Below are 17,331 nucleotides of genomic sequence, written 5' to 3' on the forward strand. Positions count from 1 at the left end.
CTCACACGTGCTCTTGGGACAAAGGAACGACAACACAGTAGTGTAAACAATCAAAAGGGCATTTATTGCGCCTTTCATACACTAATGCACGCTAGCCGAATTACAACCAATAGAACATTCACATGGGCGTGCGACAAATCAAGGAAGTCCGACTCACCGCGACCTGACAGCGAGCGAATATGTTCGCCCCATGCTACGACACCATCGCGTAGTCGTTCACGTGTACGGTCACGCGAACGGTGGCGCGTTCGAACGATCCGTGTTCGTCCAAACTGGTGTCCTGCTCTTAGCCTAGCGAGATGGTTCGCGAAGCGGGCCGGCGCACGCACGAAGCGTTCATGCGTGTTCGTCGCTGATCCCAAGACAAAGAGGAAGCGCCTTTGACCTTTTTCTCCCAAGTCACCCCGCCGTTCGGTGGCGTTAGCATCGCGACACTAGCGCCATCTCTCGCAATGCGCTGCAACCACCACGACTGCCGCAGGCACTTAGCCACACGGTGAAGCCGGATTACAGGAGACACGTGAGAGTCGCGCATCCCCACAACTTGTGCAACGTGTACTTCACCCTTTGCATTTTCTTATTGTAGCCAGCAAATACACTGTGGTGAAATTGGTTAGTTTTGACAGCCTGCGAACAACATTAAACTAAATGTCATTATAGTTGTCAAGTGCAGTGTAAGCAAAAGCATAATTAAGTGCAGCTCTAGGTATATTTTAATTGTTTGTTGGGCTGCTTGCATAATTTTTTGTGCTTTGTGACTAATTCCTGGGAGTGCTATTATGCTAGTGAGGCAACAGGCAGCAGTTGCAGCACTTAAAATTTGGTACATTTTAGTGTCGTATAGGTGAATTCATACTCTAGATTTTTCTCATTTATGATGCTATATTTTATTGCTTCACTAGCTATGCTGTATCGGAAAGGAACTGCAGCACGAGGAACTTCTCTCTTCTCCAAATGACCACATTCTAACGTCCCAATATCAGCTCAATGTCCTTCATGCTGGACTGGCACCATGATATCTATGGCCCTGCCCCCAGTGAGTGTTGCGATTTGGCTAATAGTTTTTGAGTCCGGCTATTGGTACTGTACAAAGCAAGGGTCTGACCTTTTTTAGTTGTCATTCAGGCCCCGACATTCATTGAACCTTATGTGAAGATGCTAATTCATGACGTAGTAGCCAGGCTACATGCAGTAGTTGACGTAACCTGTAACCAGCTAGCATCTAAATAAATGTCAAGATGGAAAAGCAGACATGGCTGAAGTGAATCTATCTTTCCATTGTTCTTGTGTCTACTAGATGGCTGTGGTTGATCACCAGCTAACCCAATGTTCCACTTGATGTAAGGTAACTGTTTGAACTCGTTTTCTCGTCTGTGTCCCATGCAGCGGCGGCAGTTCTTGCGCGTGCAACCGGTTCTGCACGTGCTGCTGGCATCTGCGCAGCCCTTGACAGCAGACGAGCTGTTTTTGTGCCTGTGGACCCGCAACCAGCTGCTGACCCGCGATGAGTTCAGCCGACGGTTGGCGCTGCTCTCACGGCTGCTCGTGGAGCGTGAAGACGGCTGTTTGCTGCTCTTTCACCACAGCTTCGCCGAGTGGCTGCTTGATGTGAAGCACTGCACCCAGAAGTACCTCTGCCACGCGGCCGAAGGGCACGCCATGCTCGCCATGATGCAGACGCTACGAGGTCCCCATCTGCCCCCCACACAGGTGTGATTGTGTTGTGCCTTGACCACTGTCTCTCTTTTCAGGTCAGCCTAACTGGCGCCAGCAAAATTGAAAATTTCTCTCGTTTTCCATTTGCACATTTGTTTTGTTCCCTGTCTTTAAAAATTGGTTTAAAGATTGCTTTTCCTGTGTTCATTTTGTTTTATATGCACCATTGCTTCATGTTGTTTTCTGGTTCCTTTCATGGTTCCTTGTTCCTTTCACTGGTTCCTCGTTGTTTCTGGTTCCTTTCAAGAACAGCACACAAAATTTTAGGCTGTTTCTTCTCACCGTTGTAGAGAACCGCATTGACGTCTTGCTTATTATTTTCCTACAATGCCTCTTTCATATGGCATGGGACAAAATTGAGTGGAGCATCAATTTGTTTTGCGACATAGTTTGTCGAGACAGAGACAATACAGTGGGCCTCTTTGATTATCAGTCCCTGACAGCCCTGGACTGCTTGGGACTGCTGTCCCGCATTCAATTTTCTCGAACAGTTTCGGAAGCTCCGTCCACTAGTCCGAGAGCTGGCAGAATCGTTTTCGTTTTTCATGGACCGGAAGCCGCGGACTCGGAGCTGTCAGCAGATTTTTGCTTGGACAAGTGCAAGCCGCTAGCAGACGACGGCTGTCTTAAAAAGATGTATGCGGCGTTTGACGCTATGTTGTGAAAGATACCGTGTGCTTCTGCGTACTTTGCGTGTTCCTGACAGCAAATATTGTGTACTCAGCTGTCGCTTTTGTTACATCGGTGCTTTGTGTGCCATCATGCGAGTTTTTCAGAAGCGCTCTAATTGCTGCAGCTTTAGTCTTCATATATTTAAGAGAGAAGCACAGTGATCAAGCAGACATGCTTGCTTTTCTAGATGGGTTTCACGAAATCTACCATGCTCATTGCTATATGCGTTGTTAACTGGTAGATTTCGCTTTTCAGGTGAGTGAAACTGGTGTACGAGGAAGCATATCATATTGCATGGGGCTCTCCAACGGTGGTAGCTGGGGTGGTATATTGTGAGGCTTGGGCTGAACGCAGGAAGACTCGCAAAGTTTGGAAATGGTTTAATGAGGGTTAAGGTTACACAAACATTGTTACACACCAACTGAACGCACTAGCGCCTCTGGCTTCAATGATTTGCTCATCGCTGGCAGACAGAAAAACATGACGAGGCTCCCGGAAACGGAAGAAGGAAAGTTAGCTGATGATTTCGGTGTGGCTACTTGCTGCGCAGGACACGTTGCACCATCTGTAACAGCCTGCACCAACTTGGCCAAGCACATCACATCACTCGGACAGTCTGAGCTTCACCGATTGCTGTTGAAATATATGTTGATCCCTTCTGTTACAAAGTTTGAGCGTTTCATTTTTGACGTGCAGGATTAGTAGAGTATGTACACGAGCTCTGCCCTAGACACACGTCGAGTCTTAAATGAGTACAGTATAGACCACTTATAACATAACCGCTTATAGTGCAGGACCGGATATAGTGCGGTCTTTTCAAACTCCCGTTAATTTTCCCATAGCACTCCATGTATACACGTGTCGCTTATAGTGCAGTTGCGGGAAACGAAATACCAGTTACAGTGTGGCTGCCTGGGAGTACGGAAGTCAGCGGAGACGGCGAACGCTCCCCTCAAACGGCCGACCCAAGGAGTGCTCGAAGAAGAAAGAGAGACGAAGTGGAGGAGAAGGGCACGTGGTGCGAACGAACAGCCAGTGAGGCTGAAACCAGAATCTTGAGTGCGAGTCGTGAAATATCATGGCGCGCATAGCGAGCGAGGGCCACGAAACTGCCGACGCCGGCCAAGCTCGCTTCACGATAACGGCAGTAAACGAAACTTCAGGAAGTGGGCAGCGCCGGGACTGCACGGCGAAGGGCGCACGCGGAGACCGTGGAATGTGAGGGCGGAGGGCGGCAGGAAAGCGGATTTCGCCTTCGCAACTCCGCCGCTTCGGTGGCTCCTCTCGGCCTCCCTGTAGCCCCCTCACTTTCAAGTGTCACCGTGTGCGCTCGCTGCCGTGCAGGCGCTGCCGCTCGAGCCGGCCCGGCGCCAGCTCCCCGAAGTTTCGTTTTCTGCCGTTATCGGGAAGCAGCGTTTGCCGGCGTGGGTAGTTTCGTTGGCCGGCCTGGAACAGCGCCGCTTAGAGCGACCTAGAATATATTCTAGGTCACTCTAGTGCTTCCGTCTGTGCCGTAGCCGCAGCGTGCAAGGTCAACACGTGACTACAAAGTAGAGGAAACATAAAGGAGAAAGCAGGTTCCACTGCCATTTTCTACGCGTGGCTGCGGTAGGGTGGCTGAGACGTCGGCACGTACACGCATGTTCCGGTGCAACGCAGAATCGGCAACTTTGCCATTTGAGAGAGGGTGAAATTTCCACCGCGTTTTTTTTCTTCTTTTTTTCTTTCGTTCTGTTTTTTTTTTTTTTTTTTGTTCGCGCGCGACATTGACGGGTCTTTCCAAAGCTTTTACTCTATGGCGGTGCCTAGAGTGTACTAGAATATGGTCGAGTGGGATGAGCGGCTGGGGCGGCGCATGCTTTGCAGTGAGGCGCCCGACGTGGAAAAATACTGGGGCGGCGCTGCGGTCGAAGTGGATTGGGCCGCATCAAGGTCGTGCCATTGGAAACTGCTGGCGATACTGCTCGGCAGGGTCATTCGTACTACTTCGCGCGCTGGTATTTGCGTTCAGACCGCTCAAATGGGGTTCATAATTGCATATGACATGTATTTATGCCTTAAGAATAAATTACTTTCTTTCTCTTCTTTATTTATTTTTTGTTATTTTTTACTACCGCTCGGTCATTGCGCGTGCATTGCGGCCGCAGTGTCGGCTTTCATTCTACTCTGTTATTGCACGGTTCCCTTCGGAGAAAAAATATTTTTCTCGTTCTTCAAGCACCATGTATCTCTCGTGTGTATTGTTGTGCATAAAGTTTTTCATCAGTAGGTCCTGCGAAACGCAGAAGGAGAAACATATGCAACCTTCCTGCTTGCCGCTTCAAGCAAATAAAATTAACATAGCTGCCCCATCCGGCGCCTTGTCCTCAGATTTACGGGAAGTATTGTTATAGAAAAAAAAAAAGCTGCAGCGCAACATTTCATTCAAATTTTCGCCTTTCTCGCGTAACAGAATGCAGAGTAATCGGTAATTAAGGGGTCATTTATTGCAGTCGGACCTCGAGCACCGAAAACGGTTTTAGTTAATAAAGCAAATCAAAGGGGAATTTTATTAGACAATAATATAAAAAATGCCTACAAAAATATTTGGTCCCATAGCCTAAAGCGGCCATTCTATATGCCAATCTTTGGCCGTAAGCTGTACGTGGATTTTTTTTCCAGTCGATATACTTCAAAAAAAAGAAAAGAAAAAGAAAAGAAAGCCTGCGCGGTAGCCTAATTAGTGGCTATATAGTATAGTGGATACGGTCTTGAGCTCGCGGGTTCAGTCCAGGTCGCGGAATTCGATGGGAACGAAATGGAAAAACACTCGTGTACTTCTATTTAGGTGCACATTAAAGAACCCCAGGTGGCAAAAACTATATAAACCGGATGCCTTAATCATATCGTGGTTTTGCCATGTAAAACCGAAGAATTTGCTCATATTAAAAAAAGAAAAAAGCAGGTGGCTGCGTTCTTCGGCTTATTTCTGGGGGTGCTAACAACATAAATTAATCTCGAGTGTGATTTCCGAGAAAAACATGTTACGCTTATCCTACATTTCTTGCATAAATGTAATGCCGTTCCCAAATGTATGACCGCTTAACTCAGCAGCTTGTATATTATAAACAGCTGCTTTCAGTTATTCGGTGCACTATCATAACGACCGTAATGAAACAATTAAAGGAACGGCATGTCTCACATACACTTAGAGATATGTGCAGATCTGTTGCGTTCGTTGAAGAAGATAAGTGTGGCACCACACGGGGCACTCAGTTTTAATGGGTTGAAAACACGTTGAGATTGTCAAAAATCCTTGTCTGAATCAAGTTAGCAGGATTACAGGCTGCCCTAAAACGGGGCGTTTATATTGATTGAGAGCTAGGAACTTGTTAAGCAGGACTTATTACCACCCGTCCAGGAACTGCGCCTCTGCGCAACAGCCACGACCCTCCGGCAGCACAATAATTCGGAATGACAGTCCTCACTTGCATGCAGTCACTTACCTTTGAGACTTCAATAGTGCTGTCATGCGTTACATTCGAACGGAAACGACTATTCGGCACACACACACACACACACACACACACACACACACACACACACACACACACACACACGCACATGCACACACACGCACACACACGCACACACACGCACACACACGCACACACACACACGCGCGCACTGGTTTTGCCTGCTATGAATATTATTTCTGCGAATGCGAGTTTTATTTGCAGTATTCACTAGTAAGTGTGTTTGTTACTGCAAACATGTGCGCTTATTCCGGTCGGGAGTTCTCACTTTTTCAATTATTGCATTTAGAAGATTTGTTATTTTTCCCCTTACATATATATGTCTATGTACCCTTTCACTTAAATCACCTAGAAACACATTGGTCATTCTTCGCGCCATGCAGTTAATAAACCTGGTTTATTTCACTCTAATATTGTTTTCTTCGATCATTGTCCCTGATCAATATCCAGCAAAAAGAAGCCTGCGTAAAATGACACGGTATCAATAATAAAATTTTCAACGTAGCCTTCATGATGCGGAGATACCAGTTACTTTTAGAGGACAGTGGTAAAAACAGCAGTTCACCTGGCTAAAACTACATTTGGTACCGGCCGTCAAGAGTCATGGACACACCGAAGCAACTAAAACATTTTTTTTTAAATGTACTGCACAGAGGTTTTGCGAGAAAAAGTGGGCGTCCCGCGCTCGCTAGCAGACGACGCACTCGACAACGACAGCAAAATTGAAGACGTCGCGTTGTATAATCCATGCCTCAAATATATATGTTTGGCAAAATGGTGTAAACATAAATCTGCAGTTGAAATAAAGCACTATTTTAAGAGCGTACTATGCGCAATCGGCCTCGGCGCCCGCAGCGAAAGTACGTTGAATATGCCGCGGAGCGCGTCTCCGCCCCAATCCAGTTCACTCGCAGCGCCCTCGCACTATTTTTCCACACGCAGCGCCTCAGCGGCAGAGCGCCGTTCGGCCCACTTGACCATTGTCTAGTACACTCTAGCGGTGCCGGAGCAATGCCGGTCGGAGGCGCCACCGCGTGATTTGGTTCGAATTAACGAGATTCGACTGTAAATTCAATGCAAACGTTCTAGCCGCATTCCTCAACTGTCGCATACGCGTGGCGGCTCGGTGCACATGTTTTGCATATGTGCGGGACTTGAAAACTGTTGCTTTGGTTATAGTGCGGATATTCACGACTCCGGTGACTTGTGTTATAAGCAGTCTACACTGTAGACCGTTTCACGAACTTTGAGTATTATCGGCGGGTGTTTTCTGCATGGAAGAGCTGGAGCGCAACGTAAACTGCGCTTGGCGAACACATTCTGTGCGCTCAGGCTGCTATTCCACTATGCAAGCTTTATGGTTTTGTCGACGACGTGGCCTCTGAGACTGCACAATTTCAGAGGCCAGGCTAATGAATCCGCTAAGTAGGGTGCAATATGCGAGTAGCTAAGAGCAGACGATGGCAGCCAGGAGAGTGACTTCCAGTCACGGTGCTTTCGAACAAAACTTCGGACAGTCCACGACAGCTGGATCATGTGACTGTTACGCGCCCTTATGTCAGGACTAGTCAAACCGTAAGCTGCGGACAGTTTGCAGACAGTCCGGGACTGCATAATCGAAGAGGCCCAGTAAAGGCTCATTAATATGTACCTGCTTAAAACATACTCGCAGTTATGTGGACATTGTGACAAATCCCTGGCCCTGTCTCTATAGAGCTTGTATTGACCGACGGCATAAGTCGTGGTGGGTCATCAGATGCCTGCTGGTTAGTGCTTACCATGATCACTTTTTGTTGCATGAGGTGAGCTACACCACCATCACTCGTGGTATGGCTCACACTTCCTTTTCAAGAAGTTCAGAGACCAGCCTGCCAGTGATTGCAACTTTGGTGTGGGTGATAAGTATAAAAAATGTTGGAGGCGTAGTGGTCGCCCGAGGAAAAAAAACATAGCCACCAATGGGGGACACCTGTACGACCTATCGCCATCAACCCTATTGCTTTTTCCATATTATAAAAGTATATAAGTGTTTTAGAAATGTAGCCACAGTTCTGTGGTGTGAAAGGATGTTTATGCCTAATACAGTCGAACCTCGATAATTCGAACTCGAAGGGGCCCGAAAATTTGTTCGAATTAAAAGAAGTTCGAATTAACGGAAGGACGTATTTTTGAAGTATTTGAGCACCATAGCAAGATGAACGAACGGTGCGAGTCGTGAAATTTCGCGACGCGCAAGCGCATAGCGAGTTGCGCCTACGCCGGCCAACGCTCGGTACCCGATAACGGCAGAAAACGAAACTTCAGGGAGCGGACGACGCGCGCGGTGACCATCGAAGATGCGGGAGGAGGGCGGCAGGAAAGCGTATTTGGCCTCGGCAACTCCGCCGCTTCGGTGGCTCTCCTCGCCCTCTTTCTCAACTCCCTCGCAGCTCCCTCACCTTCGACTGTCTCCGTGCTCGACTGCTGGAACCGCCGGTACTGCCGGTTCGGCGCAGATTAGCCTCCTTGAAGTTTCGTTTTCAGCGGTTATCGGGAAGTGAGCGTTTGCCGGCGTGGGTGCCGACGCCGCAGGTCCAGCCGGCCCGGCGCCAGCTTAGGTTAGGGTACGGCCACGCTAGCGCCAGAAACACGCGGCAAAGACGCGCGTCAAAAACGCGCGGCAAAAGCGGCAGGAATCGGGGGTTTTGCGGCGTGCCGCGCGAAAGGGGTTCCAGACCCATTTCTGCGGCAAATGCCGCGTGCCGCGAGATGAAGAACCAATCAAGAGCGACGAGGGTGACGTCACGGAGCCATTAAAACCTGACCGCCGCCGGTCCGCGCCGGGTTTTCAATCGACGATCGTCGTCGGGAATGTACATAAGTCGCACCATTTTAGAAGACGCACCGACGAAAAATTAAAAAAAAAAAAAAACGTGTCTTCTACACCGGAAAGTATGGTACTAGATTTACCAGTCCTGGGTGGGTATTCCATGAAGTTTTCATAAAAATTGGCTATTATTTTTTTTAAGGCAGCTCTAAAATGTTGCAACTTTTGCAATATTGGCATTATTGGGATTTTATAACGAAATAAATACGTAGTGTGGTTGCATACTTTTTTTTTGGTTTACAAGAAGCCATTTGAAGATTTGTCAGAAATATATTGCAGCCTTGATTGCCTTAGCTAAAATGGCTCACAAGAACCCTTGATTTCAGGGTCAGTCAGAGGCAGTTGCACAAAAACCAAAGTTTGTCAATTTTTCAAAAACAAAGTGGTGAGTGACACGAATTTAACTTCCTGTGGACTAATGGTTACTGGTGGTACAGAATTACTGAAACAAATTTGTCGGAGTACATTGCATTAATTTTAGAGCTATAAAGGCTTTTGAATTTGTCAAATCAGCAAGTCGTTAAAATGCTCTTTTCCACCCTTTCATGAAATAACATTTTTTTTCAAGAAATCCGTGGTAAGTTTCGCAAAAGAAAGATCGATTTCGTTCTACAGAGATATTTTCCCACCTCATATGAAAATTTCGCTGATAACTAAAAATAGTTGGGACCCCCTTTAGTCTGTCCTTATCCGAACACACCCCAGAGTCGAATTAACGGAAGTGCACTGTATAAGGTCTGTATTTTTAAACTGTTAAGTTATTATGACCTTTGTAAGTACGTTACTATACAGGGTGTCCCAACTATCATGCAGCAAGAACTATCATGCAGCAAATATTATAATTAGGTGTAAAGTGTCAATGAGAAAATTGTAGAGCAACATGAAAAACTTTCTACACAGTTTTCTGTTGTTCAATATGTGCTACATAAAAGTGTTTTTCCGAGCGTCAAAGAAGCCCGCGAATACAAGCAACATTGCCGCGCGACTGGTCGCTCGAGGCACTTTGCGTGTATTCGTGGGCTTCTTTCAAGCTCGGAAAAACACTTTTATGTAGCACGTATTAAGCAACAGAAAGCTATATCGGGAGTTTTTCATGTTGCTCTCCAATTTTCTCATTGACACTTTTCACCTGATTATAATATTTGAGAAGTTAATTGAGACTAATTAAGCAATTAGGCAGAGTGCAAAAAATAATCTGAGTATCTTTAAGTGACAGCAAACAACATTACCTTGGTTCTGTCCAGCTACGTGGCATTTGCATAATTGTAAGTCTTGCTGCATGATACTTGGAACACCCTGTATATGTGTTAAGAACTTGCGGTGTTCACGGCTGGCTCGGCAGTTATGGAGACGTCGGTTGGTCCTAGATCTCGAGCAGAAGCGAGTCTACTTGCTCTTCTGTCTTTGTTCGCTTCTTCTATCACAAGCCGCACAATGCCCCAGGTGGTAATATTATGTTTACTGCTTTACAAGCCAGAATGTTAAATAATTTACAATGCTTGTGTTATTTATAATGGCAATTATTTTGCATACTTTGTCTAATGACACTTTATTTTACGATACTGTGTATCCCAATCCTGTGACAGGCTTGTACATAATGCTTGCAGTATACAGTCGACGTCCATTATTTCGATCCTGATGGCGCCGACAAAACTGGCTGAATTATCCGGCAGGTCAAATTGAACAAAAGGCGCCTCGACACTCGCCGTTGATTCACTTGGCAATACTTTATTACTGTATTTGGTGTTTTGCACGCAGGTGCAAGACTTGGCCCACCACTTGCTGCGGCTACCAGCCTGTGATGCTGTTGAGCCCCACCACCTGCCCCTGTGGCTGCTCTACTCGGATGTACCTCTGGAGTGGGCATTCTGCCCCACTGTCGGCAGTGTGGTCATCCCGAGGGACCCAGCAGTGCTCAGGTGGAGTGCCCTAATATGAGAGGCAATGCTGACTCTGGGGTTTACAGTTCCTGCTGTCTACTTTACTTTGGGGACCTACCATCTAATACGTGAGAACGATGAAATGGTCTTTCTCACCACCCACTGCACTGACTTTCATGAAGTTTTGCACATTTTAAAGAAGTTCAACTCTAGTATAATAAATTACAGAGAGCAGATTTTTTACCTGGGCCATCACCTTTCTAAAACAAAAGTTGCTGAATAATTTCACTCTTTCTTACCAGGTTCCGCCAAAGAAATCGATCAATTTCATCGACAGTTTTTCGACACATTAAATATTGGCTTTGGAATTGTTCCACGAGTATTGCTACGCACCGTATGGAATGACGACTGCACTTTTAACTATTGCTCAGTTTGACTTGCAAAATAAAACTGTCCTGTAAAATAAAACATGAATAATATTTAAAAGAGAGCAGCAGTGAAAGCACAGACGCTTCTGTCAGGTTCCTTGAATTTCCGATCTGACGTCTATGCAGTTGTAATGATGTCTCAAACAATGGTACGTGTTCAGTAGTGTGTGGTGTTTGCATGATTGTGTTCAATTAATGTTAAGTGCAACTTTATTTTTTGTCACCGTGGGTTGCTTTTATACATCACCATTTCGACAGCGTACATACAGATGGGTCCACTGTTAGAGGGAATGCATGAGCGTGTGGCTCATGCTCTGTGCAGCCATGTATAGGACATTGTGTGTCGTCTGCTGCTGAACCACCTCTTCTTCGCGTTGCCTGCGCATGACGTGTGCCTGTTTGGCTTGGTGACCACACGTCTTGATCCACGGTCGCGCTTGACTTGCAGCAATCCCGATGCTGAGAGTGTGGAAATGATTGAGCTTTCAGAACATTCTTGGCGAAATCAAGCCCTGCTTTTCTGGTGGAAGCTTCTCGTTCTGACGTTATCGCACGACAGACTGAAACATTCATTTCGTGGATGGAGTGTGGCGTATGACTAAACAAAATGAGCGCGAGTCACACCACAGTATGTTTTCGGCATTGTTGTACACGGCATGTTTCAGTTATGTCTTGATATGTTGTGCTCAGTCTGTCGAGTTGCGGGAAGATACAAAACGCCATGTAAAACTACCATGCGCGGAATACGAAACGGGAATGTTATATATATATATATATGCAGTGGAACCCCGATTATACGGCTTTCTCAGGACTGCGACAAAGTGTCGTAAAATGCGGGCATCATAAAATCCGAACAACAAAAATAATGCCTATAAAAACATTGTTTCGCACGACGGATTTATGAGAAACTTCAGTGTAAACTACAAACTAATCCTCTGCAGCGCTTGGAAACCCAAATCACAAAAAAAAGTGAATGTGAAAAGAATACTGCAGTTCAGGTGTCAATCATGCTTTATTAAAACAAACCTTGTACCGCAATCCACTACCGCAATTCCTGCCAGCTGGCACAAACTATGGCACACTGTGTGCTCAAAGGTTCTTCACACTTAAAGAAAAATCTGTGAGTTTCATTTGCACCTTCTTCGATACGAGATGTAAGAGCTTTCGCTCGAGTTGGGCAATGTCCAAAAAGGAGGTCCTCTGCAGCGTTGCGTGAGCAGATGAAGGTCCGGATGCCGTCTATTTGTCGTAGCACATTAGCAAACGTGGTAGGCACAGCCATTGCAACATTTTTGCATCGTTGTCCTCGTCCGATGTCACAGCGGTGTCGGCACGAGGCAACGCCTCCTTGATGGCGTCATCCAGCGACACTTCGCCCCAGATGGCAACGTTGTCGTCAGCCTCAACGTACTCGGCGAAGTTCATGTGCACCGCCCCTGTGTTGTTTTGCAAGTGCACTTGGTTTTCACTGCTTTTTGTACATGACGCTGCGTGGAACATGAGCCACACGCTCGCATGTTCCCTCAAAGAGTGGACCCACCTGTACAACTTGTTAAGAGAAATCCTTTCCGTCATACGGAGTTTTCACTTACACAAGAGCATGCCGTTGATTTCAGACGGACCTTCGGCTGAAGCTTTGCTAGCATGTAGGAAATTTATCACTAAAACTAGACAAAAACGAAGGGAGAGAACAGACCACAAGCACTTGTCTTTGTCTAGCTTTAGCACTAAATTTTCGACATGAATTAATACCAACTTGCTCAGTTGACCCTTCTTTACTAGCAGTCTAATCTCTTACTTTTTGAACACCGCCTGTGCAAATGCTCTTATTCATTACTGTACAATACTGGGCAAAACGTTGCATTGCTGTGCAATACTGTACAAAGCACGTGAAAGCTCCAGCGCCAGTTCAAGGAGCACAAGTAGACCAGGTTGCTTGCAGAGAAAGGCTAATCAAACACAATAATAAAGTAAAAGGAGGCTTGTGCATGCTTCCCAACCTGACAAACATTCCTTGCAAAAGCTGTAATTAACTGATACTCTTGAAAATTTCTCCGTGCATCACACATAAGGCGCTGCATATTTCCTTGAAATGTCAATAGTGTGGCACTCTGAGTTCCTGCAGGACATTGGGCAAACTTGCTGTGGGGTTCCTAAAATACATTTGTAAAGTTCTGGAAGGTCTCTACTAAATTCGTACAAACACTGTAATTAACCAACAGACATTAAGCTTGCTTTACACGCCACCCTCAACATGGCCCCCATTTTCTGCAAGTATAGAATTTCTACCACCTCTGGTTCTCCCAGGGCAGTGGGAAAACCTTGTAAGCATTTCATATAATGCCTTTAAACAGGCAAAAACTGAGGGTATAGAAAATTTTAATTAATTCCATAATTAATCCACACACTTTAAAATTCTGCTGCACATCACCCCTAACTTGTCCCACATTCTCTTTAAACATAAACTTTGTGAATTACAGTAGAACCTTGCTTCTATGTTTTAGAAAAAAAAAACATGAGAAAAAACTTAATACAGTATAACCCCACTGATATGTTTTTCACAGGACCGTAAAAAAGAATGTGTAAGAGCCGGGAAACGCAGGAGCAGAGAAACAGGAAAAATTGAGAAATGAGAGTAGTGGTGAACTGCACACAATTTTATTTTAATTCTTACGTTTGAAAAAAAAGTCTCAGTATCGTCCAAAAGCTGAAGCATCGATTGCGACAGCAAATTAGCTATAGAAAGTAAAGATAGTAGTTTTATCGTCTGTGTAAACTTCTAAACATTCGCTTATTAACTGTATTAAGAAGCATGGTGCGAGCACACGCCGGCAAATACTCTCGCTGTCAGAACACTGGCATAAGGAAGTGCGGCAGCAGCAGCAAGCGATGTGACCTGCATGCTGTCTATTTGCTTCAACCCAAACTGAGTGCCGAGAACACACAGCACGTACAAAGATACGAGCCGCCCAGAAACTTACACTGCCTAGACTCTGCCTCCAGCGCAGATCGCTTTCAAGATACGGCCTGCGCGACTGCATGCGGCCGCGCAGTACGCAGTTGATGCCAGACTACAACGCTGCCCCCTTCTTGCCCTATGCCTCGAGCGCGACAGAAGAAGGCGCACTTCGTACCTGCTTTTCTTTCTTGCGTGCGAGATTTAGCCGCGGTCATCAGCTCTCCTCGCACGCTTTCACTCGCACATACAGCATACGATGCGCGGCGACGGCGTTATCGCCCTTGGACTTCATACAGAACATCTATGCGCCAAAACCAATTTTAGGGCCCCAACGCATCATAGACACCATCTTTAGATAGCAAATACGGATCTCAAAGGCCATGTTTTTCTGGCGGAAACTGAAAATACATCATAGGTGCCGCCCCCGGCACTTTGGGCGGCCGATCCCATCATCAAGCCACCAAGCCAAGCAACACGAAAAGTCATCATCGCCGCTCGGGCCGTCATGGGGTGGCAGTTATGAACGCATGATGTGGGAATGGTCCCATAGTTGCGACGCAACAGCATTGTTACCAATGAAGCGGGTCCTATTTGAGCTATGCCAGGACCACCCGAAAACGACGTAACAGCCAGGGAAACGCAGCACCCGGGAATGTAAAAGCGGGGTTGTACTGTAACTGGGAAAATGTACAATTCAAGGTCACAAAAAAATTTCGGAGACTAAACTGTAGTTGATATCTACCTAATGCGAAGCATTGCACGAATAGTTGCAGCATGATACGCCGATACGTGGGGCTCAAGCAGCACGAGATGCAAGTTGTCAGTTTTGGAGCTTCGGCAATCTTACGTTTGCGCTCCTCCATCTACCGTAAAAACCCGCGTATTATACGAGGTTCTTTTTCTAAATTTTACCATGTAATATTTCTGCCTCGTATTATATGCGGATCCCAAAATTTTCAGCGTAGAATTTGCAGTTTCAGGTTCGTTTTTGCTCACTGCTATCATCATCAAGATTCGTAGCGGAGTATGCGTCATCTTGCAGTGGCGTCGGTAGGCTTCCAACGGGCGCCATTTTGACCATGCTAAGAATCGGCATGTTCGCTAGTCTATGTTGCACGATGTCAGGACCGTGAAAGTAGTACCCAGCTGCCTTTAAAAGGAAAGTTATTTTAGCTGCCGAGGCCATCGGAAATTGCGCCGCAGGGTGGCACTTCGGCGTCACCGAAGGCAACATTCACGGCTCGGATGACATCCCAGTTGCAATGTTGCAATGGCGGCAGATAAGCGCATTTGGCCTTGGCAACGCCGTCGCTTCGGTGATAGTGGCTCCCCTCGCCATCCCTCTCAACTCCCTCGTAGCTCCTCTCACCTTCGACTGGCTCCGCGCGCGCCCCCCGCCGCTCCCGTCGGCGCGGCGCTAACTTAACCCCTTTCCCTGAAGTTTCGTTTTCTGCCGTTGTCGGGAAGTTGGCCGAGACGTCGGCTCGTACAAGCGTGTTCCGGTGTGACAGTGAAACGGCGACCTTACTATTTGAGACTGAAATTGCCGCCGCGCGTTTTTTTTTTTTTTTTTCGTTTTCTTTTTCTCCGCGTGGCGTTGAGGGGTCTATCCTAAGCTTTTGCTCTATGGCGGTGTCGGAGCAATGCCGGTCGGAGGCGCTGCCGAGGGCATTGTCGCAAATGCTTTCGCGTTCGAATTACCGGCCGTTTTTGCCCATAGTAATTCACATAACTTTGATGGGACCACAGCGTTAGTTCGAATTAAGCGTGTTCGAATTAACGAGATTAGATTGTCAATGCTTTCTGTGGGTTTTCCTCGCTCGCATTATATGCGGGTGAAAACTTTTTTTTTTTTTTTTCGTTATTGCTATCTCCAAATAACACCTCGTATTATATGCGGGTCTGTATTATACGCGGGTTTTTACGGTAATTCGGGCTGGGTCATGTGACCACTCAGCGGGAATTGTGGCACAAGACATTGACATGCACAGAAATGGTGGAGCCCACACCAGCAGCCCGACCAGGTTGAGACGCATGTTGTCGTTTTCGAGGCTTCGGCAAGCTTACGTTTGTGCTCCTTGAATTCGGCCTGGGTCAGCAGCTTCTTCCAGCGGGGCATTTTAATGGGAAGTTTTGACATGCCCACTCGGCACAAACCTCGTGGCACATGAAGCTTTTGGAGCTCGATCAAGTTGCCCGAGACGCACGTTGTCAATTTCATTCTGCATAGACACTGACGGGGAACCGAAATGAAATTGAGCTGGTTGGCAAAACTGGATTACGATGCCACCAGATTAAAACGTTACGCTCACTTTGCGTCGACTGCAGCAGGAAATGGTGGCACGTTTCGTTTTGGTTTTAATAGGCACTTGCCCATTCTAAGTGTGCAGTATGCTTCCAATGGCATCACGCCTGTGAAAAAGATAAGTGAACGTGCTTGTCGCAATAGGGTTGCCGGCAATAGCTGTGAATGCAGCACACAACGACTCACAAGTAGGTTTGCTGGTACTGAAATAGGAAACCGGCGTTTTCATGTTATTGGTTGGGCTAGTACTGTGAGGAAACTGCTGCGCCAGGCGGCTAGTGTTCTCGATCGTGCCGCCTCACACCTTTTCTTCTTTACATGGGATCTAGTGGCTGGAAAACATATCACATGATCGCAGTTTGGCGATGTGCTGACTGTTTGTGCCAAAAGATTGTGTTTTCCAAGAACATATGAATCTGTAAAAAAGAAATGTAACTGCTGGGAAATAGTACGAAACAGGATCGTATCAACGAGGTTCTACTGTATATACAGTGTAGACCACTTATAACGTAAGTCGCCGGAGTTGCGAATATCCGCACTATAAGCGGTACCTCGCTATAACCAAAGCAACAATTTTCAAGGCCCGCACATATGCAAAACATGTGCACCGAGCCGCCACTCGTATGCGACAGTCGAGGAATGCGGCTAGAACGTTTGCATTCAATTTACAGTCGAATCTCGTTAATTTGAACCAAATCACGCGGCGGCGCCTCCGACCAGCATTGCTCCGGCACCGCCATAGAGTAAAAGCTTAGAAGAGACCCCTCAACGTCGAGCGCGAACGAAACAAAAAAAAGAAAAAAAAATGCGGTGGAAATTTCACCCTCTCTCAAATGGCAAGGTTGCCGATTCTGCGTTGCGCCAGAACATGCGTGTACGTGCCAACGTCTCAGCCACGCTACCATAGCCACGTGTAGAAAATGGCAGTGAACCCTTCTTTCTCCTTTATGCTTCCTCTACTTTCTAGTCACGTGTTGACCTTGCATGCTG

General features: G+C 46.6%; 1 protein-coding gene across 1 annotated transcript in view; it reads left to right on the top strand.

The window, feature by feature from the left end:
- LOC119448065 (ankyrin repeat domain-containing protein 50-like) overlaps positions 1-17,331 on the top strand; it is a 78,299-nt gene that overhangs the window by 32,969 nt on the left and 27,999 nt on the right. Inside the window, exons 6-7 of the mRNA XM_049665128.1 lie at positions 1,387-1,710; positions 10,528-10,688. Coding sequence (XP_049521085.1) covers positions 1,387-1,710; positions 10,528-10,688 — 485 coding nt within the window. The remainder of the gene's footprint in view (positions 1-1,386; positions 1,711-10,527; positions 10,689-17,331) is intronic.

The sequence above is a fragment of the Dermacentor silvarum genome, chromosome 4, assembly GCF_013339745.2.
Source record: "Dermacentor silvarum isolate Dsil-2018 chromosome 4, BIME_Dsil_1.4, whole genome shotgun sequence".
Lineage (NCBI taxonomy): Eukaryota > Metazoa > Arthropoda > Arachnida > Ixodida > Ixodidae > Dermacentor > Dermacentor silvarum.